A 27,169-nucleotide genomic window follows, 5' to 3' on the forward strand; every position below is an offset into this window, starting at 1 on the left:
AAAATATGAAGCAAAGCAAAGCATTTATAGCTTACACACACTGGCGGTCGCAGCCGCTAGCAAAAGAGGGGGGGGGGGGGCCAAAGTCGCACTCGCGGGACATAACATTTATCCGTCACGGGGGGGGGGGGTGATCGGCCAAGTTTTTAGGTGTGTAGCGAAATCTACACCACGAAGCGCCACGGAGCTCGCATAACTTATGCTACACATCCATGTAAATCTTGCGTAAATTTTTTGAACTCAGTTCCATTTACCGTTCCACGGTGTGCTCACCGCGCCGGTCGGGACGCTGCACCATGGCCTGGCGACGGATCGGTGCAGCATATACCGAAAGGTCGGGCATGCGGATTCATGACCTTACCACTATAAAACAATTCGGAAAAGTACAAATACCTCTCGCTTTGAACAAGCATGTGAAACCCAGAGAGCATTTTCAGACTATGACATTTACCGATATAGGTAGTTGTGTGGTGGTGCAGAGTAGGTAGATAGTAGGTATACCGACCTCTGAAGACCCTCCACAGGTTTCTGGATTTCAAAACTGGCATCTCAGGGCCGCGTGCAGACTCCTTCGGGGCTTCGCAACGGTTCTATTGGGGCTCACTCAGTCTGCCTAGTCCTACTGCTAAAAAGACTGCCCCTGGTTCCTGGGGACTTCATCGGTTTCTGCCAGCCCCATGGGACCCATACCGGCTCATTGGGGCCCCGGCGCCGAAATATGAGAGAATCTGCGCGGGACCATCGGGAGCGGGACCAACGTTAGGCTCTGCAGGAGTCTGCGTGAGTCCTCAGAACTTCAGAAGCCCACCCCTGTATGTTTTCACTTACATACAGGCCAGTTTAGGGCCCTCAGAGACCAGTACAGGGCCTGCAAAGACCAGTAGGTTGAGACCATCAGATACCGAGTTGGGCCCTCAGAGGCTAAAGTGGGCCGTTACAGGCCAGCATGGGCCTTCAGAGGTCAGCGTGGGGCCTTAAAAGACCGGTATTGGCCGGCGTTGGATCCCGAGGTCAGCAGAGGGTCTCAAAGGCCAAGATGGGCCCTCAAAGGCCGATGCGGGCCCTTAGAGGCCGGCATCGGGTCTTCAGCAGCCAGTGCGAAGCCCACATTGGTACCAAAAGGTCCCAGAGACAAAAATAAGGTCACCAGAGACCGTCGTGAGGTCCCCAGACGCCGGTTGGGGTCTCTGAGGCCGGTTTATAACCCTCAAAGGCCAGCGAAGGGCCTCAGAGGTCGATGTGGCCTCTTAGCGGTCAATGTGGGCACTTGGCCGCCACTGAAGGGCCCTCAGAGGTCAGTGTAGTACGCTTGAAGACCGGCGTGGGAGCTATTTAAAAGCTGGGCGTGGGTTTCTTGAGTCTCGTGACAATCGAATAAGGGCCAGAGCCCTATAGCCCATGGGGGCCCATCGGTTGTTTGGGAGGGGGGCCAAATGATATGATGGCCCCTTATTTACCTGGGGGGGGGGGGGGGAACCTGGAGCCATGACCCTGATGCCCCTCCCCCTCCCCGCGACCGCCACTGTGTACACAACACGGGCCTCCTAGATCACATACTAGCTCATGCGAGCTCTACCAGACCCCGGAGGTCCCACGCTAATCTTAAAGGAACCAAGCCGGCATACGGGGTCACCAATGGGCTGCTGAGCTGCACAGCACCAACCCATGAGGTCGTACTTTAGTGTCTTAGAGCCACGCTCATTTCTTAGGCAGGGCCCACCCGCCACTGCCGAAGAGGGTCTCATGCCAGCCAATGCTGGGCCTACGAGAGCTTCAAGAAAACCCACGCTGATATTCCATATAAGTTAGCCCTCGCCGGCCGAGGGGGGGGGGGGCGGGTGCCGCCCCCCATAGGGTTTTTCGCGATAGCTCCGAACACGCTAGCGATAGAGAGCTGAAACTTGGCATACCTGACCTTTGATTCAAGCCGGATCTTTTGACACCCATCGCATTTTTGGGTCAGGTCAGGTCACTGACCTATGACGCCATAAGTGAACCTCTGCACGGTCTTCAGATGTCGCAACTTCGCAACGCCTTCACTGCCAGAGGAGATGTCACAGGGAAATGAAACTTGCAGGATGTAGTATCCATTATGAGTTTCACAACTTGTATATCTCGGATTTTTCCTAAACGTCATATGAGGTCAGGTCATTTTCGTGACCTCACCATTATAAGTCAATGGGGAAAAATTCAAACTGCTATTCTGGCGCCGGGAACGATCTCCAACTATCTCAAGTACACAGAATCGTGATTTGATGCACTCCTTGCAAGGTTAGATGCGTCACTTTTGCAATGTTGACCTTGCGTGACGTCATTTATGACGCCATCAAGGTCATATTAGTTTTTCGTCAATAACTCTTGATCAAATTGAGCTAGCGAGTCGCGGAAGCCACCAATGGACTCAGGAAGACCTGCCGAATCGAATGATATGCGACATGACCTCTTTCGACCAACTTCGCGACCTTAGGGTGCTGACCTGACCTTGACCTGAGGTCAACACCCCAAGTTGACCTGACCCGAACAAAAAGTATATCATTCGACGCGCCTGAGCGAGGCGAACACGATGCTGCCAAAATCGCGGCTCTGTGGCCGTTTTTGCGAAGTTATTCACCAAAAACTGAACCGTACCCTGGGGCACTTGACCTGACCTCAGAGGCCACCGGTTGACCTAGGACCTTAAAATCGGGTACCAATCTCTGCGTCTCGTAACGGCGCACACGCTCGTTTTTTTGCGACGCGCTAGCTCCACCAGGGGCGAAACGGCGAGGGGGGGGGGTCGTACCCGCCCCCCCCCCCTCGGCCGGCGCGTATGTAGAAAACCAATAGGTCCGGCGAGCGAGGGTTAGAGTATATCTCACATCCGACCATACTCGGAAACAAGTACCAGCGACGCTGGCCGCTAAATTGACATAATACGAAACTGAGCCCACTCATGAGTGAAATATACTTCCTTTGATGGCGAAACAAAGACCTTTTTTAATCAGAAAATGAAACATACAAAAAGTTTAATAGGACTTTTATTCGATCTGAAAAGGTGGGGCCAAAAGATACTATGGCCCCACCTTTCAAAACCAAAGGGGGGGCCATGACCCCGGTGGCCCCCACTTGGGACCGCCTATGCTTACACATAGCCATCACTAGGGTTACCCGCGTGCTCCGCAACGCGAAGGGGGATTTTTTGACCCGTGGGTATTGGGTTGGTCTGTGTCGGTTTGGTTGGTAGATATCCATTTCGTTCGATTGCTTTTTGACGGCCAAGCATTTTGTAAGAAAACAAAAAGATACATCGCATCGAGGTGCCCGTGTCGTATTATCATGCGTTCTACTTTAGAATGATTCGAAAACTGGCGTGAAGTCTTTTGAGGGCCATCGATGAATTTCGCTAAAAATGACGATGCAATGGTTTGGAAAATTTACGTTTTTTAGAATACTGTTGCTCATCATGCAAAAATGAAGACTTAACCTTGGTCAGAATTGAATGCTCTTTCCAACGGTGCCATTTTTGATTGCCAGATACATCAGATCATGGAGCAAAGCCATTTTGATGAACAAAGTGACACAAAATTGACAAACACCATTTTCTCCCGTGATTTGTACCACCTTGATTTGGATCAATCAGCTTTTCACAATTTTTATATGATAGGCGGTACATTTCTCTTGCCAACAGACGTTGTTCCAACTCGCCCTGTTTAACGGTCACCTAAAAATAAAATCAATTCCAAAATCCGCCAAAAACCGCAATTTTTCAACAAAAGTGCCCTCCCCGGTGCACGTGGCGCGTGCTATCCTCTGTATCGCACACGATTCCATTGCTCATTCAATTATCTACACGATGCTGTTTTCCCCGTGCCGGTCGGACCCCTGGTCACCAAGATATTGCACGGGAACTGGACCCGTGTCGGCCAAAATTAGCCGTTTTCGCCCGATTTCGCACGCCGATTTATACATGTAAAGTCTATGACGCGAATTTGCACTTTTTGAGCACGCACCACGCGCTCCCTATCAATCCGATCAAGCTGAGACCCCTCAAAGGCACGTCGCGCATCCTTGATCTATAACTTGTGCAAATTTCACCGGGATAGGTGCAACGGTCTGGCCTGTAGTCCACGCAAAGCACCACCAAGTCGGGACCTTGGTAACGGACAGACGCACCCTCCTCAAATAGTAATATAGACAAGCGGCTCCGCCACTTGCTTTGCTGCGTGGTAGGAAAAAATTGCGGCACCAGCCAATTTGCTTTCGAATGGTGTTCGATTCAAATCGATATGTCGTCTAGAAGCATAGATATGGACGGAAATGTGAAGAGAATTAAAAAAGAACTGTTCTGGGGGCTTTGTTGGATAAAACTTGGCTGATACGGGGTCAAGGCGGGTCAAAGGGATCAGTTCCGGTCACTTTGGGTCAGGCCAGGTCACATATGTAGGTCACCTCTCGCTCGATGGGATCAGCCCGGGCCACTGTTCTACTTTTACCTCCACCACTATTTACCCCTACCACTACCCCTACCCCTACCACTACCCCTACCACTACCCTTACCACTACCCCTACCACTACCCCTACCCCTACCCCTACCCCTACCCCTACCCCTACCACTACCACTACCACTACAGCTACCCCTACCCCTACCACTACTACTACCCATACTCCTACCCCTACCACTACTCCTACTACTACCCATACCACTACCACTACACCTACCCCTACCACTACTCCTACCACTACCCCTACCCCTACCCCTACCCCTACTCCTACCACTACCACTGCCCCTACCCCTACCGCTACCACTACCACTACATCTATCCCTACCCCTACCACTACTACTACCCATACTCCTACCCCTACCACTACCCCTACCACTACCCCTACCACTACCCCTACCACTACCCCTACTACTACCTCTACCCCTACTGGCTACTACTACCCCTACCATTACTACTACACCTACCACTACCCCTACCACTACCCCTACCACTACCACTACCCCTACCATTACCACTACCTACCACTGGGTCATGTCAGGTCGTATAATAATTGGATTCAATGAGTATTAAAAAAACAGACTTTAAAAGTGCTTTTAGCACTGCTCCTATTCGTGCCATTCCATTACCCTTCACCCGCGCCCTGCTGGGGGTCCTGGATTTCCACGCCCTGCTGGGGGGGGGGGGGGGTGTTTGAACACCCCCCCTTGTAACTCGGCTCCTGGGCCACGTAGCGATACGCGGAAGGCGGCGTTCGAAAGAGCGTAAAAAATAATGACGAAATCACTTCGGTCAATTTTTTGGTCAGGTCAAAGGTCAGGTCACCAGAGGTCATTGAAGGCAAAATTTCGCCGATTTCCAGGTCGAATGTCGAAAATTTCCAAGAAGCCAACGCATAACTCGGGAACCAATAGAGCTACAGCGCCGCGGAAAAGCGCATTCGATAGCCCTATTAACGCCCTTTCTGAGTAATTCTCTCAGATTTGACCTAACGTCAACGGTTTTGCCTGCAGGGGGCAAAAACTGCAAAAATAGCCGATTTTTTCGAAACCAGTTTTTCTGCAATAACTTTTGACCCAAGCCTTGTACGAGCTTACTTTTACCGGCATCGTGTACCTCTCGTCAAGACGCATCGAATGAACTATAACTTGACCTTGAAAGGTCAACTTGAAAATTTGACCTCAGGTCAAGGTCATGACCTGACCGGAAAGGGTCATGTTGCATATCAGTCGATCTGTATCGTCGAGCTGAACACATCTAGGGCGTTTTCATCGCTCTAGCATGCCTCTATCAAAAGTTATTTGCGAAAAACTGTTAGATACCATTCGTGACCTAAGATGACCTCAGGGCATAAACAAGGGTCACGGACACCATTTTCAAGTTCAGTGTGTCTAAACCACTTGTAATTCGGTGTTTGGGAGTGTTTATAATGTCTTTCATCCAAAAGAGGCGCATTTCAATTTTCTCCCATTGACTTATAATGGGGAGGTCGCAAAATTGACCTGACCTTAGGTCATCGATATCAAAATTCCGAGATATACATTTTGTACATGCTATTGCTCTTAGCAATCGCTGAAAGTTTCAAAGCGATCGGTCACTCGGTGTAGCTATGACAGACATTGAAAGTTTTTATGAGGTGAGGTCACTTCAAGTGACCTGGTGACCTGACCTTAAATGACCTTGGTCTGAAATTTTCACAACATGTGTAGAATTGATGTATGATAAGGTGTACCAAAAACGGCGGCAGCAAACGTGGCGCATTTTCACCCGGTGATTGAGCATGCATCTTTGCACCTAATTGCGCCCATATCGGACCATATTTAACAAAACTGTTCGATTTGCGGCAAAAATGACGCCCTGAGATAATTGTGGCGCATTGCGGCAAATGCGGTGAATTTGTAAAATCGTATCACAAACTGTTCCCATCGAACGAAAATCAACACATTCTCTCGCCACTTTTTATTCAAATTAAAACTTGCCCATCCGCCAATGCGAGGCACCCGTCGCCGATCGGCATGCATTTAGCTCACAAAGTTTGTCGACCCCGGCTCTCAATGAAGATCTACGAACCGATCAAAATTTCATTAGCGTTCTTCCGGCGCCCGCCACGTGCCAACCATGTACCCCAGCGAGTTGGAACCTAGAAAAGGCGTTGACCCGCTCTGTCACCTAGAGGGTGTGCAAATTTCAGCCCCCTAAGCCGTACCGTCTGCCCTGTAGGCGAGGTTACTTGAACCCACTACACGATGTGCGGACACACAGACTCACAGACAGACGGATTCTGTTGGAATAGTAAGTTAGATAAATAGACCATTTTCCTCCAGTGCTTTTTTAACCCGCGCCCCAGTGGCGATCTCAGCCAACTTCGCCCTAGTGGGGGGGGGGGGGGGGGCATATGTTACCACCCACCCCTAACTCAAAAACTAAGAGGGCTAGAAAGGCGCGGTAAAAAGCAGTCGATAGCTCTCAATGCGTACGTTTGAAAGTATTTGAGTCATTTTTCATCTTAGAGCAATATTGGGGTCACCAGAGGTCATCAAAGGTCAAAATTTGCCAAATGTCATTATATTTTTCAGAAAACATGCCGTTATCTCAGGAACTATGGTAGCTAGAAAAACGCATGGAAAAGCAATCGATAGCTCTTGAACTCTTCTTTTGAAAAGGTTATTATCAAAATTGACCTCAGGTCACGAGTTTAGCCTCCAGAGGGCAAAAACTCCAAAAATAGCTGTTTTTACGAAAAGGGTTTTTCGACAATAACTTTCGATAACAAAAAGCCACGACATTTCTATCGCCAGAATCGTGTACCTCTCGCCGAGACGCGTCGAATGAACTATAATTTGACCTTGAAAGGTCAACTTGAAAATTTGACCTCAGGTCAAGGTCATGACCTGACCAGAAAAGGTCGTGTTGTTATCAGTCGATGCGTCTCGGCAAGACAAACACAATGAGACCATCCCCAGCGTTCTATCTCTTTCCAATTGCGAGTTATTGGCAAAAATCTGTTTGTGGCCTCAAATGACCTCCGATGACCTTTCTAGAGGCTATCAGCAAAAATGACACCTTGGTCATCACGGGTGGTCCAAATCATTGTGATCCTGAAATACTTGGACTGTTCCTATGCGTACACACGGATCTAGAGGCATTTTCATTTTTCTCCATTGACTTGTAATGGAAAGGTCACGCCACTGACCTGACCTTAGGTCACGGATATAAAAAATCCGAGATATACAAATTGTAGGCGCCCATAACATCATGCAATCCACCAAGTTTAAAACATTTCTGACAAACACTGCAGGCTGGACATGATTGCAAACTTTTTTAGGCTTGGTCAGTTAACTTGACCTGGTGACCTGACCTGACATGACCTGGGGTCAAAAATTTCACACATTGTCCAAAATTGATGTACCAAAGGCTACCCCAAGCGGCGCGGCGCTACGCGCCGCGGTTTTTTATTTACACGCAAAAAACGCAACAGGGTGGTAACATATGCCCCCCCCCACTGGGGCGAAGGTTAATAGACTCGATCATCCGACGCTAATCCGCTCCTGAGTTGACTCAGCCTCCAGCCGAACGCCATTGACTGAGGAGAAGGGACAATTATCCCCCAACTCCACCCATACTATCTCCAAACTTAACCCTCGCCCCGTTGGGGGGCCATTTTGGCCCCCCTGTGGTTTTTCCTGAATAGCAAGAAAACGGCGGCGCGCAGCGCCGCCAAATTTTCAATACCTTCTCGAACATCAATTTGACACCTTCACACCAAATTTCAAGTCTTAGGTCACCTTAGGTCAGGAGTTATTGAGGTCAAACTGAGGTCATGTTCGAGCAAAAATGAGCAAAAAACATGCAATCTTGAAACGCTCACCAAATCTACAGTTATCAAGCAATTTCAAAGTTCTTTATATGGTCTAGTAGACAAACAGCGGCGCTACAAAACTGCTATCTCGGATTTTCAAAATTTTTGGTTTTTGACCAAAAAAAATCAAAAAACTGATTTTTTTTAGAAAAACTAAAAAAAAACAAAATTTTTCCAAATTTCGAAAAAAACCGGAATAAATGTGATAGTCCCGGCGCTCTTCTATATACATACCAAATTTCAGATCGATATCTCGTTTTTTGGCCAAGTTATAGCGAAAAAAACTGTTCAAAAATGATGACGTCAAATTTTTGAACTCAATTTTTAGCGATTCTAGACCACGTACGGCAAAACAAAGACCACCATTGAACTCCCCGTGACGAGCTGCATCGATTTGATACCCATTTTATGCAAAAAATTAACTTTGAAATTTGACCTAATTTGACCTGACCTTGACCTGACCTTGACCTGACCTTGACCAAAATGTGACCTTAGCTGGCCCCAAAGGCTGCCTGACCCACATAATCGCATTTGTCATGTAAAATGGACCATAAAACATGTATCACACGACACTTTCATATTGTGACCCCCCCGTGACCTGACCTCTGTGACCTGACCTGGTATCAGTGACCTCAAATAGCAAAATATGTGTTTGAAGAACATTTCCCCATCGATGATTTTCAATGAAATGCATTTTACTCGATTTTACAACGCATTTCTTGAAATGCCTGTAAACGGTGAAAATTGGACCTTTGACCTGACCTGTGACGTCATCGGTTTGACCTAGGTCAATAAAATTGGGTCACAAGGTAGTTCCCCGTTGGGGCTATCCAACGCCGTTTATTGCTTGTCGCTATGTTGCGTGGTTCTCGAGATCTTAGGGGGGGGGGCCAAAATGGCCCCCCCCCCAACCGGGCGCGTTGCTCGGCAGAGCCCAACGGGGCGCGGGCTAAAACTAGATTACCAAACATCGTAGCGAGGCTCGCAAGGCGGCGTTGAAAGGGACTCACCGAGGAACACACGGAACTGTCATGTGATTTACATTTGGAGGGCACATCAGATTTTTTAGTTAAGTGAAGTGTTCAAATTTTCACATAAGCTATAATGATTGTTAATAATATTTGTAAACCGGATGCAGAACAAGTCGTATTGTAGAATGTAGAGGCACCTGACATTGACCACCGTCCACCACGCTACATGCACCCACGCCTGCAGACGGGAAGATAAATATTTCCGTGTGACGCACGGAACGGAATTCGTTTGGGATTATTTGCCCCATGGCACCTAAAGTAATTTTGATCGCACCGACTATCCGAGGCAATCACGTGTGATGTGAGCGTTTTCATACGGATCGCATATCGATATTGGCGAATAAAAATATGTATTATGCTGATGCAAGAGCCATGTTCAAATCCTCGAAGGGAGCTCTGGACTGCGTCACTCATATGCATACCTATAAGTAGCTTCTATAAAATGACGTGCGAGCATACCTACTTTTGCCGATGTAATTAATTGAGTACGTCAGGTTTCGTATAATTAACCCAAAATAACTTTTGTTTGTGTAACCCTGCCAGACCTAATAACAATATGGGGCACCACGCCAGGTGGCTGGTATTTGTATCGCTCTCGATGACCGTCTCAGGCAGCCCGCCGAGGAGGTAGGTATGTGGGTCACAGCGGCCGCCCTCCTGCCTGCCCTTACCCCGGGCCGAGCCGACCCAAAGGGCGCGCGTCCCGCCAAGGCCGCCCACCTTCCCTCGGCTGTCCCCTCCCACCGCGCCGGACAAAAACAGACGCACTCACGCTGACATTGTAGCTGTAGGAGGGCATACTGTCCGAGCTGGGGCGGCGCGCGGCCCGGTCACGGACTGGACTGGCCGATACACCGGTCAGGTGACACAGTCTGACACTCTGACACCCGCACTGACACGCGACACGTGCGGCCCGACACCCCGTCTCCCCAGCACGGCACGCAGTCCACTGACACCGAGCGCCGGGCGCGCCGGCCGCGGCTCCAGGGAAACGCACCTGCCGCCGGCCGGCCAGGAGCATCGCCCCCGGCTATCGAGCGCCGCTCCTGCCACCTGTCGGCAGCTTCCGTAACTAGCACCGGCTGTCGACGAACGCAGACAGGTGTCTGGGAGGGCTCAAAGGTCGGACTGGGTTGGTGGACTGGCGGCAAACTCATAGGGACAGATGCATGTGTTACGCATTCTCATTAAAACGCTTAGATTGACACACATCTCGATGAAAATTATTGACCTAACCAACTGCAAGTGTGCCTTGTGTCTATCTAGATCCTAATTTAAGTTGTGAGCGGCTGATATTATTATCGTAAAATGGTTTAGCAGGCACAATTATTACCTATAGGACAAAAAAGGAATTGCTCCCTCCCCAGTAACTCTAACCATTCCTAATCGGAAGACTGCACTTTTATAATGCGTATGCATTTGAGCTGACATCGTGACATATGCCCGGTAGGATTACGTGACAAAAGATCGTAAGACAAAAGATCGTATGGAAAAAGATCGTACGAAAATGATCGTAAGATAAAGATCGTATGTTGTAAAAGATCGTACGGTAAAAAGATCGTAAGCAAAAGATCGTAAAGCAATTGATCGTATGCAAAAGATCGTACGAAAATGATCGTAAGATAAAGATCGTATGTTGTAAAAGATCGTACGACAAAAAGATCGTAAGCAAAAGATCGTAAAGCAATTGATCGTATGAAAAAGATCGTAGGAAAATGATCGTAAGCTAAATATCGTATGTCGCAAAAGATCGTACGACCAAGGATCGTAAGCAAAAGATCGTAAAGCAATGGATCGTACAAAAAAGATCGTAGGAAAATGATCGTAAGATAAAGATAGTATGTTGTAAAAGATCGTTCGACAAAAGATCGTAACGTTACGTTCGTCAAGTAAATAATCGTATAGAATAGTGTTGTTACGAGCGAGCGAGCGCAGCGAGCGAAGCGAAGTCTTTTGAATATAATGGGAAAATCTCAGAATGAGCGGCCCGGCCCGGCCCGGCCCGGCCTGTAACGCTTTTGAGAGGCTTATATCTCAGCAACCGCTGAACCGATTGGCCTGCGGTCTTTTTTGCTGGGTAGCCCCATCCCTTCTTCCCCGTAATTGACTACTTTTGATACATCTCAGTGGCCGTCGTGGCACGTGCCACGTGAGAAGTCAAGGGTGTTCAAGCAGTTTTGCAAAAGTAATGATTTTGAGAGGCCCATATCTCAGCAGCGGCTTGAGCGATTGCCTTGCGGTAATTTTTATAGGGTAGCTGCATCCCTTCTACCAAAGGTCGGATACCCTTGATCTATGTGAGTGACCCCCAATGCACGTGCAAAATACAAAAAGAAGAGGTGCCAAATTTGTTCCCATTTCAGTAACTCGGTAATTACATGCCGGTCTTTTAGGGCCCCACGCTGACCTCTGAGGGCCCATGTTGGCCTGTAATGAGTAAGGACCCACATTAGCCTCTGAGAGCCCAACTCGGTCTCTGATGGTCTCAAACTACTGGCCTTTGTAGTTTCCAGGCCCTGTATTGGTCTCTGAGGGCCCTAAACTGGCCTCTACGTGAAAACATACATGGGTGGGTTTCTGAAGATCAGAGGGCTCACGCAGTCTCCGGCACAGCCTTACGTTGGTCCTGATCGAGATTACTTTACGTCCTGATGGTCCCGCGCAGATTCCCTCATATTTCGACGTCGGGACCCCATGAGCCGATGTGGGTCCTGGGGCTGGCAGAGGCTGATGAAGTCCTTAGGGCTCAGGGCCAGTCTTTTTAGCAGGACTAGGCAGGTTGAGTGAGCCCCAATAGAGCCGTTGCGAAGCACCGCAGGAGTCGCGCGCGGCCCTCAGATGCCAATTTTGAAAGCTCGGAACCTGTGGGGGTCTCCAGAGGTCGGTGTACCTACGCTCTGCTGCCGCCACACAACTACGTACCTATATGCGTAAATGTCATAGTCTGAAAATGCTCTCTGGGTTTCACATGCTTGTTCAAAGCAAGAGGTATCTGTACATTTCCGAATTGTTTTATAGTGGTAAGGTCATGAATCCGCGTGCCTGACCTTCCAGTATACCTATGCTACACCGATCCGTCGTCATGGTGCAGTGGCCCGACCGGTGGAAGCACCGTGGGACGGGAAATGGAACTGGTGATTTTGCCTTAAATTGAGCTTAAATATTTCACGTAAGAGTGAGATGGACGAAGCATAAGTAATGCCAACTGCGCGGCGCCTCGTGGACGTAAAAAATTAGCCGATCCCCCCCTCCCGGTGACGGATAAATGTTATGTCCTGCGAGTGTGACTTTGGCCCCCCCCCTTTTGCTAGCGGCTGCGACCGCCAGTGGACTATGGTCGAGCTTACGACGGCCACTTACTACGCGAACACAGAAATTGATAAGCTTTGTATGCGCTGGAGTTGGGCTGCACCATGTGAATACCATATTTTGACTGTACGATCTTTATCTCATACGATCATTTGACGTACGATCATTTTCCTTGACGATCTTTAGCGAATACGATCTTTTGTCCATACGAGCATAATGCCGTACGATCTTTATCCATTACGACTTTTTGGCATACGATCATTTTCCTTGACGATCTTTAGCGAATACGATCTTTTGTCCATACGATCATTATGTCGTACGATCTTTATTCATTACGACTTTTTGGCATACGATCATTTTCCTTGACGATCTTTAGCGAATACGATCTTTTGTCCATACGAGCATTATGTCGTACGATCTTTATCCATTACGATATTTTGCATACGATCAACTGCCTACGATCTTCTGCCATACGATCTTCTGCTTTACGATCTTTTGTCCGGTTACCGCCCGGTAGGCGTATAAAGCGATCTCTCGCGCCGCTTTGCTTCCATAAGTCGCCGATATAGTGGCGGCGACCCCGCCGATACGGGCTGACCTCTCGCTTCTGAGACGGAGGTCCGTTCGTTCGGCCTACTTTTCCCCTATCCTTGATCCCGCGGCTCCCAGAGACCAGATCAGCCCTAATGGACGGAGGGAGTGACACAACGGCGACAAAAAGCGCTGCTGATCGGCGCAGAAGCGCAGACCGATGGCACTGAGCGGGTCAGGGCGGCCATTGGGTCTCCGACGTCCCATGAGGCCGGCCTGCCGGGGGAGGGCCGGATCGGCAGTCATCATATTCAGCAGAAGGTATAGAGCGCGGCAGAGGTCTAGGAGGATTTTTGCGTTTACGTTATTCTATTCGAATGCTAGCTCTCAAGTTTTGTTACCCTTTTACCTAATGGAAGGTGAAGTGCAAAAGAAAGCGACAAAATATTTCAACCAAAAAGAGAATTGTTCTAAGTTAATACAAAGATGAACTTTGGGAATATGACTTTTTACGGCCTCCATGTAATGTTTGGATAGCTATGTAGGCATACAAATGTGTCATTAAGTTTTAGCTCGGGATATCAATCAATTTTGCATTATGGAAATGTTTAAAGTGCTACAATTCCTAGATACCAGCCCGACTATTTTTCTCACTAACTTCATATTTGCTAACCGACAGGCTGAGAGCTTCCGGAATGCAGGGCTGAGGGCACACCCCAGAAGCGCATGCCTGTGACATTGGCTGCATACTATAATCACGTTCTGCGTGCACTCCCGTCACAATGAGTGCGCCACTTCAGCCGCCCGCAATGTCAGCTATCTGTCACGCCCCGTAAATCTGCGCCGTTTAAACCTCTCGACCTTACCCGATCCCGGCAGTGCCCGGGGGCATGCATCGGTCGCGGCCCACCGATCAGCGGCATTTGTGCCGAGTTCCGGGGCGCCCGTCGGCCTTGGCAGTCAACTGCTTTTGTCAGAGCGTCACAGGGGCACGCGCCCGCCGGGGGTAGCCTCGACTGCCGGGAGCTGCTCGCCAGGGGCTCCCGGTCGCCCGCCGCGGGCTCGGCCGGTAACCGGGAAGGCCCCGCGCTGTCGATAGGTGGACTTTGGACGAGTGGCTTTCGGTGGCTGTCATCCCTGATGACGTCAGTCGCGCCATCCATAATGGTTGCGTGTGTTCTGTGACTTGTTGACTCATGCGTAGTGCGTGGCTGAGATAAACACGCGGAAGATGCAGTTTCACATGGGTTATGGAAGAAGCAAAACACAGAGTCCTCCAAACGCGCCATCAAGTGGAGGAAACATCCTTCAGCTGACTGGCAAGTCATTCTGCCGATGACATTGACATTTTGCATGAATAGTCGCTATGTCTTTTGGAACTTGGAAGGCTGCGTCATAAAAACCAATAGCAAAGAGTCCTGTAAAAAGAATAATTTTCACTTGGTTCATCAATTGAGTCGATTGATCAATAGCTCTCATCAGAATAGACGCATTTAATCCGCTTTTGGGGTTTCCCGTTTCTTTTCTAACACTTTCCCTCCACCATAAACACAGCCACTAGACACATTCAGCGAACAATCGACCGCTCTCATGAAAACAATCGCGACTGATGCGTAAGCACCACCAGAACAGGTCCTCAGCAGCCCCAGAAGTATACCGCCCGGCGCCGTTGGAACTGATTGTCCCGTGCCGTCAGCTGGCGGCGGTCTCCGTGGCGTGACTGCAGTCTTTCCGTGCGGGTCAGACCGGTCACAGTGTGGCCAAACACCAGTTTAGCGCGAATTAAATCCCAGCGCTGCTCGGATCCGTTGAAAATGGTTCCCTGGTTTCAAAATTGACACTTAAACCTATGTGAGACCTTTTACGATGCATTATAAATGCTTGCTGACATATAATGGCATAGTTCCGCCTCTAAAAGTAAGGAGAACTAGCTTACGACGGGTGATGTGCTTACCAGGCCAGGGCTGTGAAGTCGATGAAGTTACTCCGACTCCGACTACGGCTTTCAAAAGTCAATTTCAACTCTGACTCCGGGCAAAACTGTCGACTTATACGATCGACTCGGACTCTGACTCCGCAGCCATGGCAAGTCCACGCAGTCGATGGATTTTCGGTGACTCAGACTACGAGTCTTGGTCCGGATTCCAAAATCGATTCCGATTCCGACTCTGACTGCAGGGTCAGAACTGTTGACTCCGAACGACTCCGACTCTGATTACGAAATCCTGGAATTTAACCGCAAATAAGAGGCATAAAATTGTGGATCCCAGCAATGATGGGCATGCTAGGAGGAGGAATCGTTTACGAAATTCCCATCATTTCTCTGGTAAATTCTTATGATTGTCCAAAGTTTGTTTGAAAAAAATCAACATCTAATTATGTTTCTGTGTGAATGTTCCTAGTGAAGCACATGAATCGGTAGATGGTTGCTGAAATACACGCACCGATAGGACTGAACCTCAACAATGGGAGTAAAAACAAAGACTTACACCATAAGCACCTTCATGTCATTAACCCTCGCCCGTATTGGTGTTTTGCTAGCCGCGAACGTAGGTCGGGTCAGGTCAGGTCAGGCCAACCAGTCCTGCCGGGTATTCATAATTAATAGGTGTCACAACCGCCAGTGACAGCTTCGTTGCATGTTACGAAGGCACCAAAACTTTTTCCTAAATGTTCAAATGATTACTTAATTCGAAATCAGCTCCAGAAACTAGCCTGGAAACATGTAAAACTAAAAAAGGTGAGCCAAGGTCATCAAAGGTCATTGAACTGACCTGACCTTCAAGTGATCTTGACACCGACCATAATGCATGGGACCAACATCATAATATCACATGTTTAGACGCTTGAAACCACGAAAAGACTGCAAACGCGCGGCTAATGCAAGCAAACATACGCCCAATCGCGCTTCCGGCCAAACATGGTCTCGAGAAATAGGTCACAGGTCAAAGGTCATTGGGGTCAGGGTCGTGAAATTTAATGGGTAGGTGTAAAATTGATAACCTCGAGGGTACTGAAAGTTTCGTCGCGATCGGCCGCTTTTTTAAATGAGCTTTTTGCGAAAAACCGAGAGGGGTCCTTTCGACCCCCACCCTCACCCCCTTCATCAGCGAGGGTTGAAAAATTGTCAAGATTTATTCATTGGCGACCGTATTCTGCAATATAACAAGTCAGAAATACAGCGGTTGAGCCATCCGCGTAACGTTACGGAGCCGCCGCCGCGCCCACCCTGTAGCCGGACCTCCCCGGGCGGGCCAACCCGATACGTTCAAAGCTGAGCCAAAGGCCGGGGGGCAGGTTGGGGCAGGGTTTCTTGAATGGATCATGTCCAGAAAAGTGTGGCGAATCTTCTCATGGCAGATTTGGCGTGGAGTTTTTTGGCCATTTTCTTATATCTCTACGTTTTTAAGATGGACAGTGTTTTCAGGGGATGTTTGAAAAGGTCATTTTCAAATGAGCATAACTCATCGGTTAGTCCAAGGATACCTATAGAATTCGGGTATACTATCAAATATAGGCGCAGTAGTCATATGCCACTCCAATTATTTCCAAACCTTTCCGACAATTACGCCAAAATGTGTTGTAAACATGACGCGGGTTTTCGACGATTTCAGCACAGCCGGGACCGGCATTGCGTATGTCCACTTTAGCTAGCTTTTTGGACACCGAAAGGAAGACATTGAACCAAAGTATTGTGATATTGACATACTTTGGACAATTTCCTATCGACTGATAGTTATAAAAAGTCAAAATTCCAAAATTCGTTTTTTGATTAAATTCGCGCTAATCTGGCGTTTGGCCACACTGTGCGGTGGAGCGGGTCCCGCGCGGCCGGGTCACCCGCTCGTGACCCCGAGCACGCGACGTTGTCTGGGTACTAGAGGTGGCAAAAGATGAAAATTTTGGGAACCAGACTCGAACCAGACCCGGCTGGACATTTCTGGAACCAGTCGGACCCGTTATTAGTTGGAATCGGAACCAGTTGGACCCGTCCCCCAAAAGTCAATTCATACAAACTACTTGTAGGTATCATTAGTTGCATTATGTAAAACAGCCTATTTTCCACTGGGAATACTCATGAGCTACTGTGTGCAAAGAAACATTCACTTCATTCAGTTCATATTTTGCAATAATGTGTAGTGTGCAAGATGTATAGTTTATGGTAGGACCCGGTTGGACACGTCAGAAAATTTCCTGGAACCGGTCTGGACCCATATGGGTCCAGACTGGTTCTTTGGACCGGGTCCTCGGGTCCACATTTTGCCACCTCTACTGGGTACCGCGACGGACGACCTAGCCGCAACGAGCCGATCGCCGACGATACTCAGATGCGAGCCACTTGCGTGGGTAGCCACCGGTTCTCTCCCGATGTCTCCCGATTCCCTACACAATTCCGATGTCTCTGAGTTGCAGAAGAACCTTAAAACCAATAGTTTATTTCAACAAGCAGGCATAAGTCGGGATTAAACAGCAGTTCAGGACCAGTTCAGCTTTGCATTATAAACTATGTTTAGCCAGCGCCCAGCTGCATGGTGAAAGTAGAAGATACGATTACAAATTGTTCCACAATAGTGTATTAACAGGTAGCGTATGCTCATTGTCTCTATATAATAAGTATGATGGACACTATTTACACGGGCATGTTACATATACAAGGCCTCATAGTCAGAGCTAGTGTTTATTTCGCTGGTATTTGTGTCTGGTACCGACTGCCCGTCACAATGTGGCTCATTTCATATCAGCACACCTGCCTGCCACCGCTGCCGTTACGTGTCCGCCAATACCCATTGCAGGGACACGCGTATCCGTTAGGAGTTGCATGCCTCTGAGAACGTTGTCAGTACTGAAATACACACAGAAGATAACGGGGATGGACTGACTCGCCGCCGCGTGCCGGGAAACCAGTTGGACCACTCCACATCGCGTGCTGTTGTTATGGTGCCTTACAAATAACCAACTTTGGTGGTAAATAACATCTCTCAAGATATCACCCCCGACCATACTCAGCAAAAAAAGACGCTGAACATCGGGCAGATGCTAATACGAACAATAGGATCGCTAATTTTGGTCGCAGAGGAAAACGTTCCTTATTAGCGAGTAAAAGACTAGTTCTCAAAGGTCACAGTGATACAATGGGCGATAAAGTAGAACGTCAAACCATATAATTACCAATTTCATAAAGATGGCGCAAAGAAAAGCCTCATTGCGACCTGACAGTCCGCAACTCTGGCATGGAATCATCATAGCGGCGGCGACTGCAGTAGAACACATAACACTACCACCAGGTCAGACCTGAACTGTGTGGTGACTGCAATAGAACACTCGTAAGACTACACCAGATCAGACTGTACTGTGTGGTGACTGCAGTAGAACATATAAGACTACCACCAAATCAGACTGAACTGTGTGGCGACTGCAGTAGAACACATACTCGTAAAGGCTGAAACAGACTCTTTCCGCAGTCAGGAAATCGCATGCGAGAGCCTATTCAAATACATTATAATTCTTCTCGCATCAATCGCATCCGGGAGGTGCGTGCGATTGATGCGAGCGTGCTTCCATGTATTTGAATAGGCTCTCGCATGCGATTTCCTGAGTGCGGAAAGAGTCTGTTTCAGGCATAAGACTACACCGGATCAGACCTCACTGGTAACTGCAGTAGAACACATAACACTACCACCAGAGCAGACTGTTAACTGCAGTAGAACACATACGAGTAAACTACCACCGTATCAGACTCGCTGCCCGGTGAGTATATCAGCGCACAACTCTCTGACTCTGTCTGCACTAACAGACACAAGACCAGTCAGATTCATTGTGTGGTGACTGCATCAGCTCACATCAGACTAACACGATCAGACTCAGTTCAATAGTGACTGCAGTGCAGCGCACGATACATTAGCACAGGACCACTCAACTCCGACTCACTGTCACTGTCTGGTGACTGCATCAGCTCACATAACACTAACCAGATCGAACTCACTGGTAACTGCAGTAGAACACAACACTAACCAGATCAGACTCACTGGTAACAGCAGTAGAACACACAACACTACCACTGTATCAGACCTCATTGCCCGGTGAGTGCATCAGCGCACAACTTACTGTCTAGTGTCTAGTGTCTACAATAACAGACACAAGACCACTCCGACTCACTGTCACTGTCTGGTGACTGCATCAGCGCACATAACACTAACACCAGATCAGACTCACTGGTAACTGCAGTGGCGCATGAGACACTAACACCAATGAACGGCGGCGCTTCCTTCGTCCCTTACCCGCGAGAACGGCGGACTAAGTGAGGGAAAAACGATATTGTCCGGTGCTTTCCATCTCAATGCTGATTGTTGACTGGGTTTATTGTCAGGTTACCCTTTTGTTCACTGTCATAACCGCGCTCTCCCGCGCCGATTCAGCCCTCCATTTATCAGTGCGGTGGGCTCCCGCCATCAGTCAGCGACACAGGTGTTGTGTCAGGCACGTGTCGGCACTGGGGCAGTCCACCATTGTGCAGCCCCACCCACCTTCCAGGTAAGCACCCCAGCCTGTACGGAGTGACCGATCTTCAAAGGAGACTAACGGGCTTAGCTCCTAAAACGGCGCCCCGTGTTGGATTGTGACAGTGATTGATCACGGTATTGGATTTGATATCAAAGGTAACCTCTATGCCGTCCCTTTACATGCAATGTGAAAAAAAGAGCTTATCATGTATTTAGCTAAGTGGAAGAGATACTTTGTCTTGGAAATAATGAATAAGCAATATTAGCAACTTTATTTGCTAATGAAGTTAATTCTATTACCAGTATAACGCCTTTTGGGGCGACTAACGGAGCGAGCGAGAGGGTGGGCCTTGCACGTGCGAAATTGCGAGGGGGTACCTCCAACTGACTTGTGCACGGCACCCTACTAACTGGTCTCTAGCGATGTGCCAAATTTGGGCACAATCGGCCCAGCCGTTCTCGAGATCTGGAAGCGGCACCCTGCACGTGCGCACGTGCAAAATGGGTCCCAACTGACTTGTGCACGGCACGCTACTAACCGGTCCCTAACCGTGTACCAAATTTGAGCGCAATCGGTCCAGCCGTTCCCGAGATCTGGAAACGACCCCTGCACGTGCGCACGTGCAGCAGCACCCCAACTCTGGCACATGTATATGCAGTGCCTAGTGGGTGCCTACCTACATGCCAACTTTCAGCGCAATCGGCCAAGTAGTTACCGAGATATTGCAACAATTACAAAAGTGACACCTCTTCGTTTTGCACGTGGCACGTGCATAAGGGGTCACCCACATGCATCGGGAATAGTCCAATACTTGGTAGAAGGAATGAAGCTACCCTACAAAAATTACCGCGTGTAAATCGGTCAAGTGGTTGCTGAGATATAAGCCTCGCAAAAGCGTGACCACGGCCGGCCGGCCGGCCGGCCGCTCATACTCAGAAATTTCCGTTAATCTAAGGAAAGACTACGCTCGCTTCGCTCGCTCCGTAATAAAGTTATAGGTATAGCGAGGTATGACATTTGTACGTATAAACTTGCTTTTTATGTAGTTCTGCTAGCATTTACAAATGACAAAGCTCAGGCTCGAAACAGGAAAACCCGGAACAGCTGCAGTATACCTATACCTTTATTCCACGCCATGGGCGCCGCCACCGGGGGGGACGGGGGGGACGCGTCCCCCCCACTCTCAGAATGGAAGGGGGACGTCCCCCCAAACTCATTACGGAGCGAGCGAAGCGAGCGTAGTCTTTCGGTAAATTTCTGAGTATGAACGGGCCGTGGTCACGCTTTTGCGAGACTTAGGTATGTCTCAGGAACCACTTGACTGATTTACATGCGGTAATTTTTGTAGGGTAGCTTCATTCCTTCTTATTATCGATGCATGTGGGTGACCCATTATGCACCCGCCACATGAAAACGAAGAGGTGTCAGTTTTGTAACAATTGCAATAGGTATCTCGTTAACATACTGGGCCGATTGCGCTGAAAGTTGGCATGTAGGTAGGTAGGTGCACCCACCAGGCAATGCATATCCATGACCATGTGCCACAGTTGGGGCACTGCTGCACGTGAGCACGTGCAGGGGTCGATTCCAGATCTCGAGAACGGCTGAACCGATTGTGCTGAAAGTTGACACATGGTTAGGGACCGGTTATTAGGGTGCCGTGCAAAAGTCAGTTGGGACCCATTTTGCACGTGCGCACGTGCAGGGTGCCGCTTACAGATCTCGAGAACGGCTAGGCCGATGGCGCTCAAATTTGGCACATCGTTAGAAACCGGTTAGTAGGGTGCAGTGCACAAGTTGGTTGGAGGTACCCCCTCGCAATTTCGTACGTGCAAGACCCACCCGCTCGCTCGCTCCGTTGGTCGCCCCAAAAGGCGTTTTACTGGTTGTTTTCCTACTCGAAATTTGATGAGGCCCTTCGGTCCAATGAGACCATTTCAGAGCCGGAAGGATGAAAGAATTAATGGGAGAAATTGGTCTGGGCAGCCACCCCAGTGAGCCACTTGGGCTGAACTCGACCAATTGAACAGGCAGCCCAGCCCACTGGCACTCACTGTACCCGGCAACGGACTCTAGCTCCAGTGGAGTCATTCCCGCATGGGATAGAGTTGCCCGTCCAGCCCGGAGCAGGGGATCGCGGCGTGGAGGAGAAGGATTTGACTGTCCTGAGGATGGAAGAGATGGAACGGTGCCGAATCTGAGAGGGTCCAGGAGGTTTAGATACTCAGTATGTGGGGTATGGGCCTACATGCATTGGTCTGACCCCTTGTCACCTCGGCCAACAAAATCTCCAGCTCAGTATCCGACCTGTCATCGCGGAACTGCCGATTTGTGATATCGTGATCAACGTGTGTCGTATAACACGACTGGCCAAAAACGGGCATAATATATTTCGTCTAACCAGCCAAGAGCATGACTTTAAACCAATCCGACCTCGGAGTCAAAATCTGAACAATTTCGAAGACTTCAACTCCGACTCTGGTCAAAACTGTCAACTCCGACTGATTCCGGCTCCGACCCCACAGTTCTGCAGTCACACTAACTACACTAAATTTTCAGCTTCTAAGAAATAAGCTATACCGTTGACAGGACCACAAAACTTTGAGGCGACTTGACTACTTGACTTGGTGACCTGACCTAAGGTTTTCTGGTATCAAGCTTATTAAACGGGCTGCAAAATTCGTATTTTGGAGCAGTTTTGCCTGATGTTTTTTGCCAATTTTCGTGGCGCTTCGCGCCGATTCGTGCACAAGCCAGACAGAGAGATTGTAACAGCTGAATGCTGATTGGCTGGCATTTTTCCGTAAGGGAATGGATTCCTCGGTAAGGGAATGACAAAGTGTACATAATTATGGGAATGACTTCAGTATTCAAACTTGATTCAAACCTAAAATCGATACCGATATCTTTGGCTAGGGTGATCGTTGAGCCATAAAAGTTCCTGATTTGTTCTCGTCTCAGCTCAGGCTACAAAACTGTTACTTCAGTTCAAAACCCAATGTTAAAAGTGGTACCTATATTTGCTTTAAACTTTGAATGCATGGGACCGAAAAAGCCACGGTAAGAATGCCTACTTTTGGGTTTTCAGTCGGTCAGTCCGTCCCCCCCAGTCAAAAATCCGTGGCGGCGCCCCTGGAATGTGTGATTTCCTGTCCACATCCGTGCCCTTCTCCCTGACGGATCACTACAATTCGCCAATAGCTCACTTTTGAGTGAACTTCTGCCCAGTTCCATCAAATAACCAGTGTCGTGTGCCTCCCACTGGGATGTGAAAATATCGACTCCGATAGTCCTTGCTGCTCTCCTACCAGTTTCGTTTTGTCACTCGGGCTTCCAGCACTGACGATATACCGGCTAGCTATCCAAAGGTGGCCGGTCTCTCTCTCCCTCTCTCTCTCTCTCTCTCTCTCTCTCTCTCTCTCTCTCTCTCTCTCTCTCTCTCTCTCTCTCCCTCTCTCTCTCTCTCTCTCTCTCTCTCTCTCTCTCTCTCTCTCTCTCTCTCTATCTCCCTCTCTCCCCGGTGTCGGGTCACACCGTCAGGAGTGCGGAGGGGGAGGGGAGCCGCGCCTATCCGCAGTCTCTGTCGGCGGCTCTCACGATCAGCTCCCGTGGTTTCCGGCCCGCCGCCGCGCTATCGGGGATGTGGTCAGCTGTCCCTGAGCTGATGAGCAGCCCACAGGCACGGGAGACGCTGGGGATATGGGCTCAGCAGTCAGCCAGCCTCCAAAGATGTGGAATGTCGGGGAAAACCTCGGCGTCACGCTGGTGTCTTATGAGAATGGTGCTGTATTAGTAAGTGCTGTAAAAGCGTAGCCCGGTTTTCAGAGAAAGATAGAGAGGGAGAGGGAGGGAGAGAGAGAGAGAGAGAAAGAAAGAGAGAGAGAGAGAGAGAGAGAGAGAGAGAGGGAGAGGGAGAAGGAGAAGGATGGTTATAAATAGGAAGAGGGTAGGAGAAAAGAGAAAATGAGAAATATATCTCCAAGAGATGTTCAGCAAAGGAATGCCTGCAAGATAAGAAAGAAAACGAGTCCGTGCCAGCGTGTCGTGATCTCTAACCAACATTTTGTACGGCTCGGAAATATCTGCGGCTGATACAGCATCTGACACAGCTGTCAGTGAAACTCTACCACTTTATCTAGCTTGACGGTACATTTTAGTATCGGTAACAAACAGCGCCGTGACCTGTTCAAAGTCTCCATCGTGACCCGGTGGACCCTTAACCGTGACCTGATCAAACTCCTCACCGTGACCTGAATCAGAGCGGACTGTCGTGAGCTGTCATAAGTCATCTGGGGTCACGGATTCGAAATGATTTCCTCCGACTCACCTGGGGACAGGAACCTGGCAGCTGTGGCGATCTCTCTGCCGTGGCCCGCGCCTGTCTCCGTCACCGCCCGCCTGCCGTCCGCCGGTGCTCGCGCGCCACTCTCGCAGATCACAGGTGACACAGTGGGCCTCGAGTGCCGGTCCGACAGCGACTGGTTCCAGCAGCGACCGTCCGACGGCCGACCGGCCCGGCCCTCAAGGTGACGGCGGCCTCAGAAGACCCGGTACCCGCCCCGGCCCACAGACGCGCCGGCGGCGGCCGCGGCACGTGATCGGTCTCCCGTCGCGTCGGCGGCCCGTGGACTGATGGACTCACGACTCACGAGTCACGAGTCGTGTGTCTGATCGCGGTCGGCGGCGGAGGGGTCGGGTCAGCAGTGGTCACAGCTCGGGTCACAGGTCACAGGTCGGAGCGGTGGTGCTGGTCAGCTCGGGCTCGTCGCTTCAGATGGGAGCACGCGTGACCAACCCGCCGGGCAGCGGTCGGCGGTCGGTTCAGTTGGAACGGGCGCGGCCCCACACACAGGGGAGAGACCAGGCCGGTCCGAGCGGGTGACGGGCGCGGGTCGACCAGCGGCCTCCCCAGGCAAGGACGCCGGCTTTTGGAGTCGGACCGATTCCACTTTCGCTGATACGATTACCGGCTCGGAGCGTAATGAGCCCGTTCGGAGAGGCCACCGGCTTCGTAAAATGCCGCTCGGCTAGGCTGACGGGTGTTTGTTTACGGCAAAATGGTTCACGACAGTCAGTGAACTAGTTATGTATGTATTGTAACCAAATAAATCAATCACTAATACATAGGTACACAAAGAAAACATCACTGATATAGTTACCCTAAGTTTCTTTTTCAGTACATGTATTATGAAACTGAGTGTTTTTCGAAAGTGTTCATCTTTTTTTCTTATGAGTGTTTTTCTTATTCTTTCTTTTGCAAAGTGCTATCGAGTTTATATCAGACTTTGGTTTGGCTAATAATCTGATTTTGGCTAAACCTAATCATAATTGAAGCAACAGATACCGAGTTAGCGGTGGCACATAGGATTCGTGGACAAATGTAAGTATCGCAAAAGTACGCAGCACACAAGTACGTACGTTGGCACGCAAGAGTACGCTGGCTATTATGTATGGACAAAAGTAGGGGAAAGTGGGGTAAGACGGTCAGGGTAGGTAAGACGGGCATCCCTTCTGCAGACCAAACCAATAGCGCTACGAGCGAGAAAAATTAGGACCAGAATTGCCTTTCCCACTACACACCACCATTGAAGCCTGGTGGATTTGTGTTCGGTCGATAATCTTTTATTTTGATTTCTTTAAAACACTCATTTCATTGAAAACATCCAGAATGTATTGTGCAAGCTTTTGTGTGCAGCACTATAGAGTGAAAAACTCGCAATCACTTGTGGTACAGGGACCCGCAGTTGCTTCTGTACACACTAGTATTTCAGCGTATTCTTTGCCTGTGACACCGTTGGAGGCGAATTGGGAAATGATTGTGTGCTTATTAAAACCACCATCTGAAGGGCTTTAAACTGATGTGCTGCTCTCCGAATTCAGTGAACTTTTTATGGCTATATCAGCAAAACACTGTTTTCAGCGCTTTTTCCTGCCCCATTCCTTCTGAAACCTGGAACCGCTTATTCCATTTACTCCTGCCATCTGACGATGGTCGTGCTGACTACTAGTTCCGGCGCTAGTTACTGCTCCAGTTTTGCACCCGGCACAAACTCAGGCGGCACCAGGCCGTGGCTCGACCATGGGGAGGGTCGGACCGAGCCGACTGCCTGGGGCGCGGTTAGATCGGACGCCCTGCTGGGGAAGGGGACGGGAGTGAGGGGGAGGGGAGAAGGTGGTTACGTGGTCCGTCCAAGTTCGCAGACGACCTGTCTTGCGCCCAGCCATGTTCCGTGATCCAAAATGGCACGAGAGCTGTGGAATGCCTGGAGGAGACGCTTCGAAAGCTAACTTCAGCAGCACTAATTTACCATATTCTGTGGAGATAAATTAATATTATCTTAATGCAGAAAAAAAATGTATGCCCAAGCTGTATAAGCTGTATCTTTTTAAAAGTTGCAAATATAATTATTTTTAGGGACTTATAGGTTTCGTATACACAGTACACAGGGGAGTGGCACGACTCAACCAGCTCAAAGTTGACCCAATGGTGTCATCTTTCAGAGCTAACGCTATGAAGGTGCTGCGAGCAATGCCTGAACAAGATGCTTAGATTGTGTAATGTGTGTGTCTATGTTGAGCATACGTACTGTGATTTGTGAATGCGTGGATGTGTGCTCGATATACTCCCCCTCCCCATGATATCCCCCATCGTATGACGTGAGCTTGTGAAAAGCCACTCCAATGTGTGGATCTGGCTCGAATATATCTGTATCTGTATCTGTATCTATCAGTGAATTGTGTTACAATAAGCCGTTTCGCTGTTATGGTTACTAACTGAAGAGTTATCCTATTTTCTCACAGGGACTGACAATACAATAACAATACGAATAAAACCACACGTTTCGCACAAAAAAGTGCCTCCGTCAGTGGCAAGAAATAAGTAATTAGGCATACATGTTTTCTTTCGATAAAATCGATGAAGTTATCTTTATTTTTTAAAGATATATTTTCAGCAGTTTTTTAAAGTGACCATCCCACCTTAACATTAGTTTTGAGTTGAGATAGCCAAATTGGTGGCCATGGCCTGCAAATACCGGTTTGGGCACTCACAACATTGAAAAATGCTTTAATTCGGAGGTATGGAATTTCAAAAAAAAAACACCTAGGAATTTCAAACTTGCAGTTTTCGGATTCTAAGCGGCTAATGCATTGAGATGCCCCCTTAGAATTTGTGACGTCAGCGGTGATCTAACGATTTTAAAACCTTATACTAACATCTTTGTAAAGCAGTGGTGGTATATGCTATTTGCGCGCAACATCTGCCGCGAACGCCGCACTTCCAAAATGAAGTCGCTAGGAACAGCGGAGATCCCAAAAAAGTAAACAAAAGTAAAAGTCTAATATCTTGAAAACCGGTGAATATTTTTCGGTGAAATTTGGTAGATATTCGTTTTTGCTCTTTCTGAATCGAGCGACATCACTTTCATGTCAATTCATTAACTTTTTTTGAAGGTGGGAGG

At 48.9% G+C, this 27,169-nt stretch overlaps 1 protein-coding gene across 2 annotated transcripts in view; it reads right to left on the minus strand.

Annotated features, from left to right (window-relative positions):
* The window catches only part of LOC122378787 (sodium-dependent proline transporter-like), a 43,489-nt gene extending 19,314 nt beyond the window's left edge, over positions 1-24,175 (minus strand). Inside the window, exon 1 of one of the 2 annotated variants that reach the window (XM_043360278.1) lies at positions 10,141-10,358. In XM_043360278.1, the coding sequence (XP_043216213.1) occupies positions 10,141-10,167 (27 nt within the window). In that variant the 5' untranslated portion in view covers positions 10,168-10,358. Of the gene's footprint in view, positions 1-10,140; positions 10,359-24,036 lie in introns of those variants that run through there. The other variant, XM_043360279.1, reaches the window with a different exon arrangement.
* Between the last annotated feature and the right edge of the window lie 2,994 nt (positions 24,176-27,169).

The sequence above is a fragment of the Amphibalanus amphitrite genome, unplaced genomic scaffold, assembly GCF_019059575.1.
Source record: "Amphibalanus amphitrite isolate SeventyFive unplaced genomic scaffold, NRLGWU_Aamphi_draft 000065F_arrow, whole genome shotgun sequence".
Classification (NCBI taxonomy): Eukaryota; Metazoa; Arthropoda; class Thecostraca; order Balanomorpha; family Balanidae; genus Amphibalanus; species Amphibalanus amphitrite.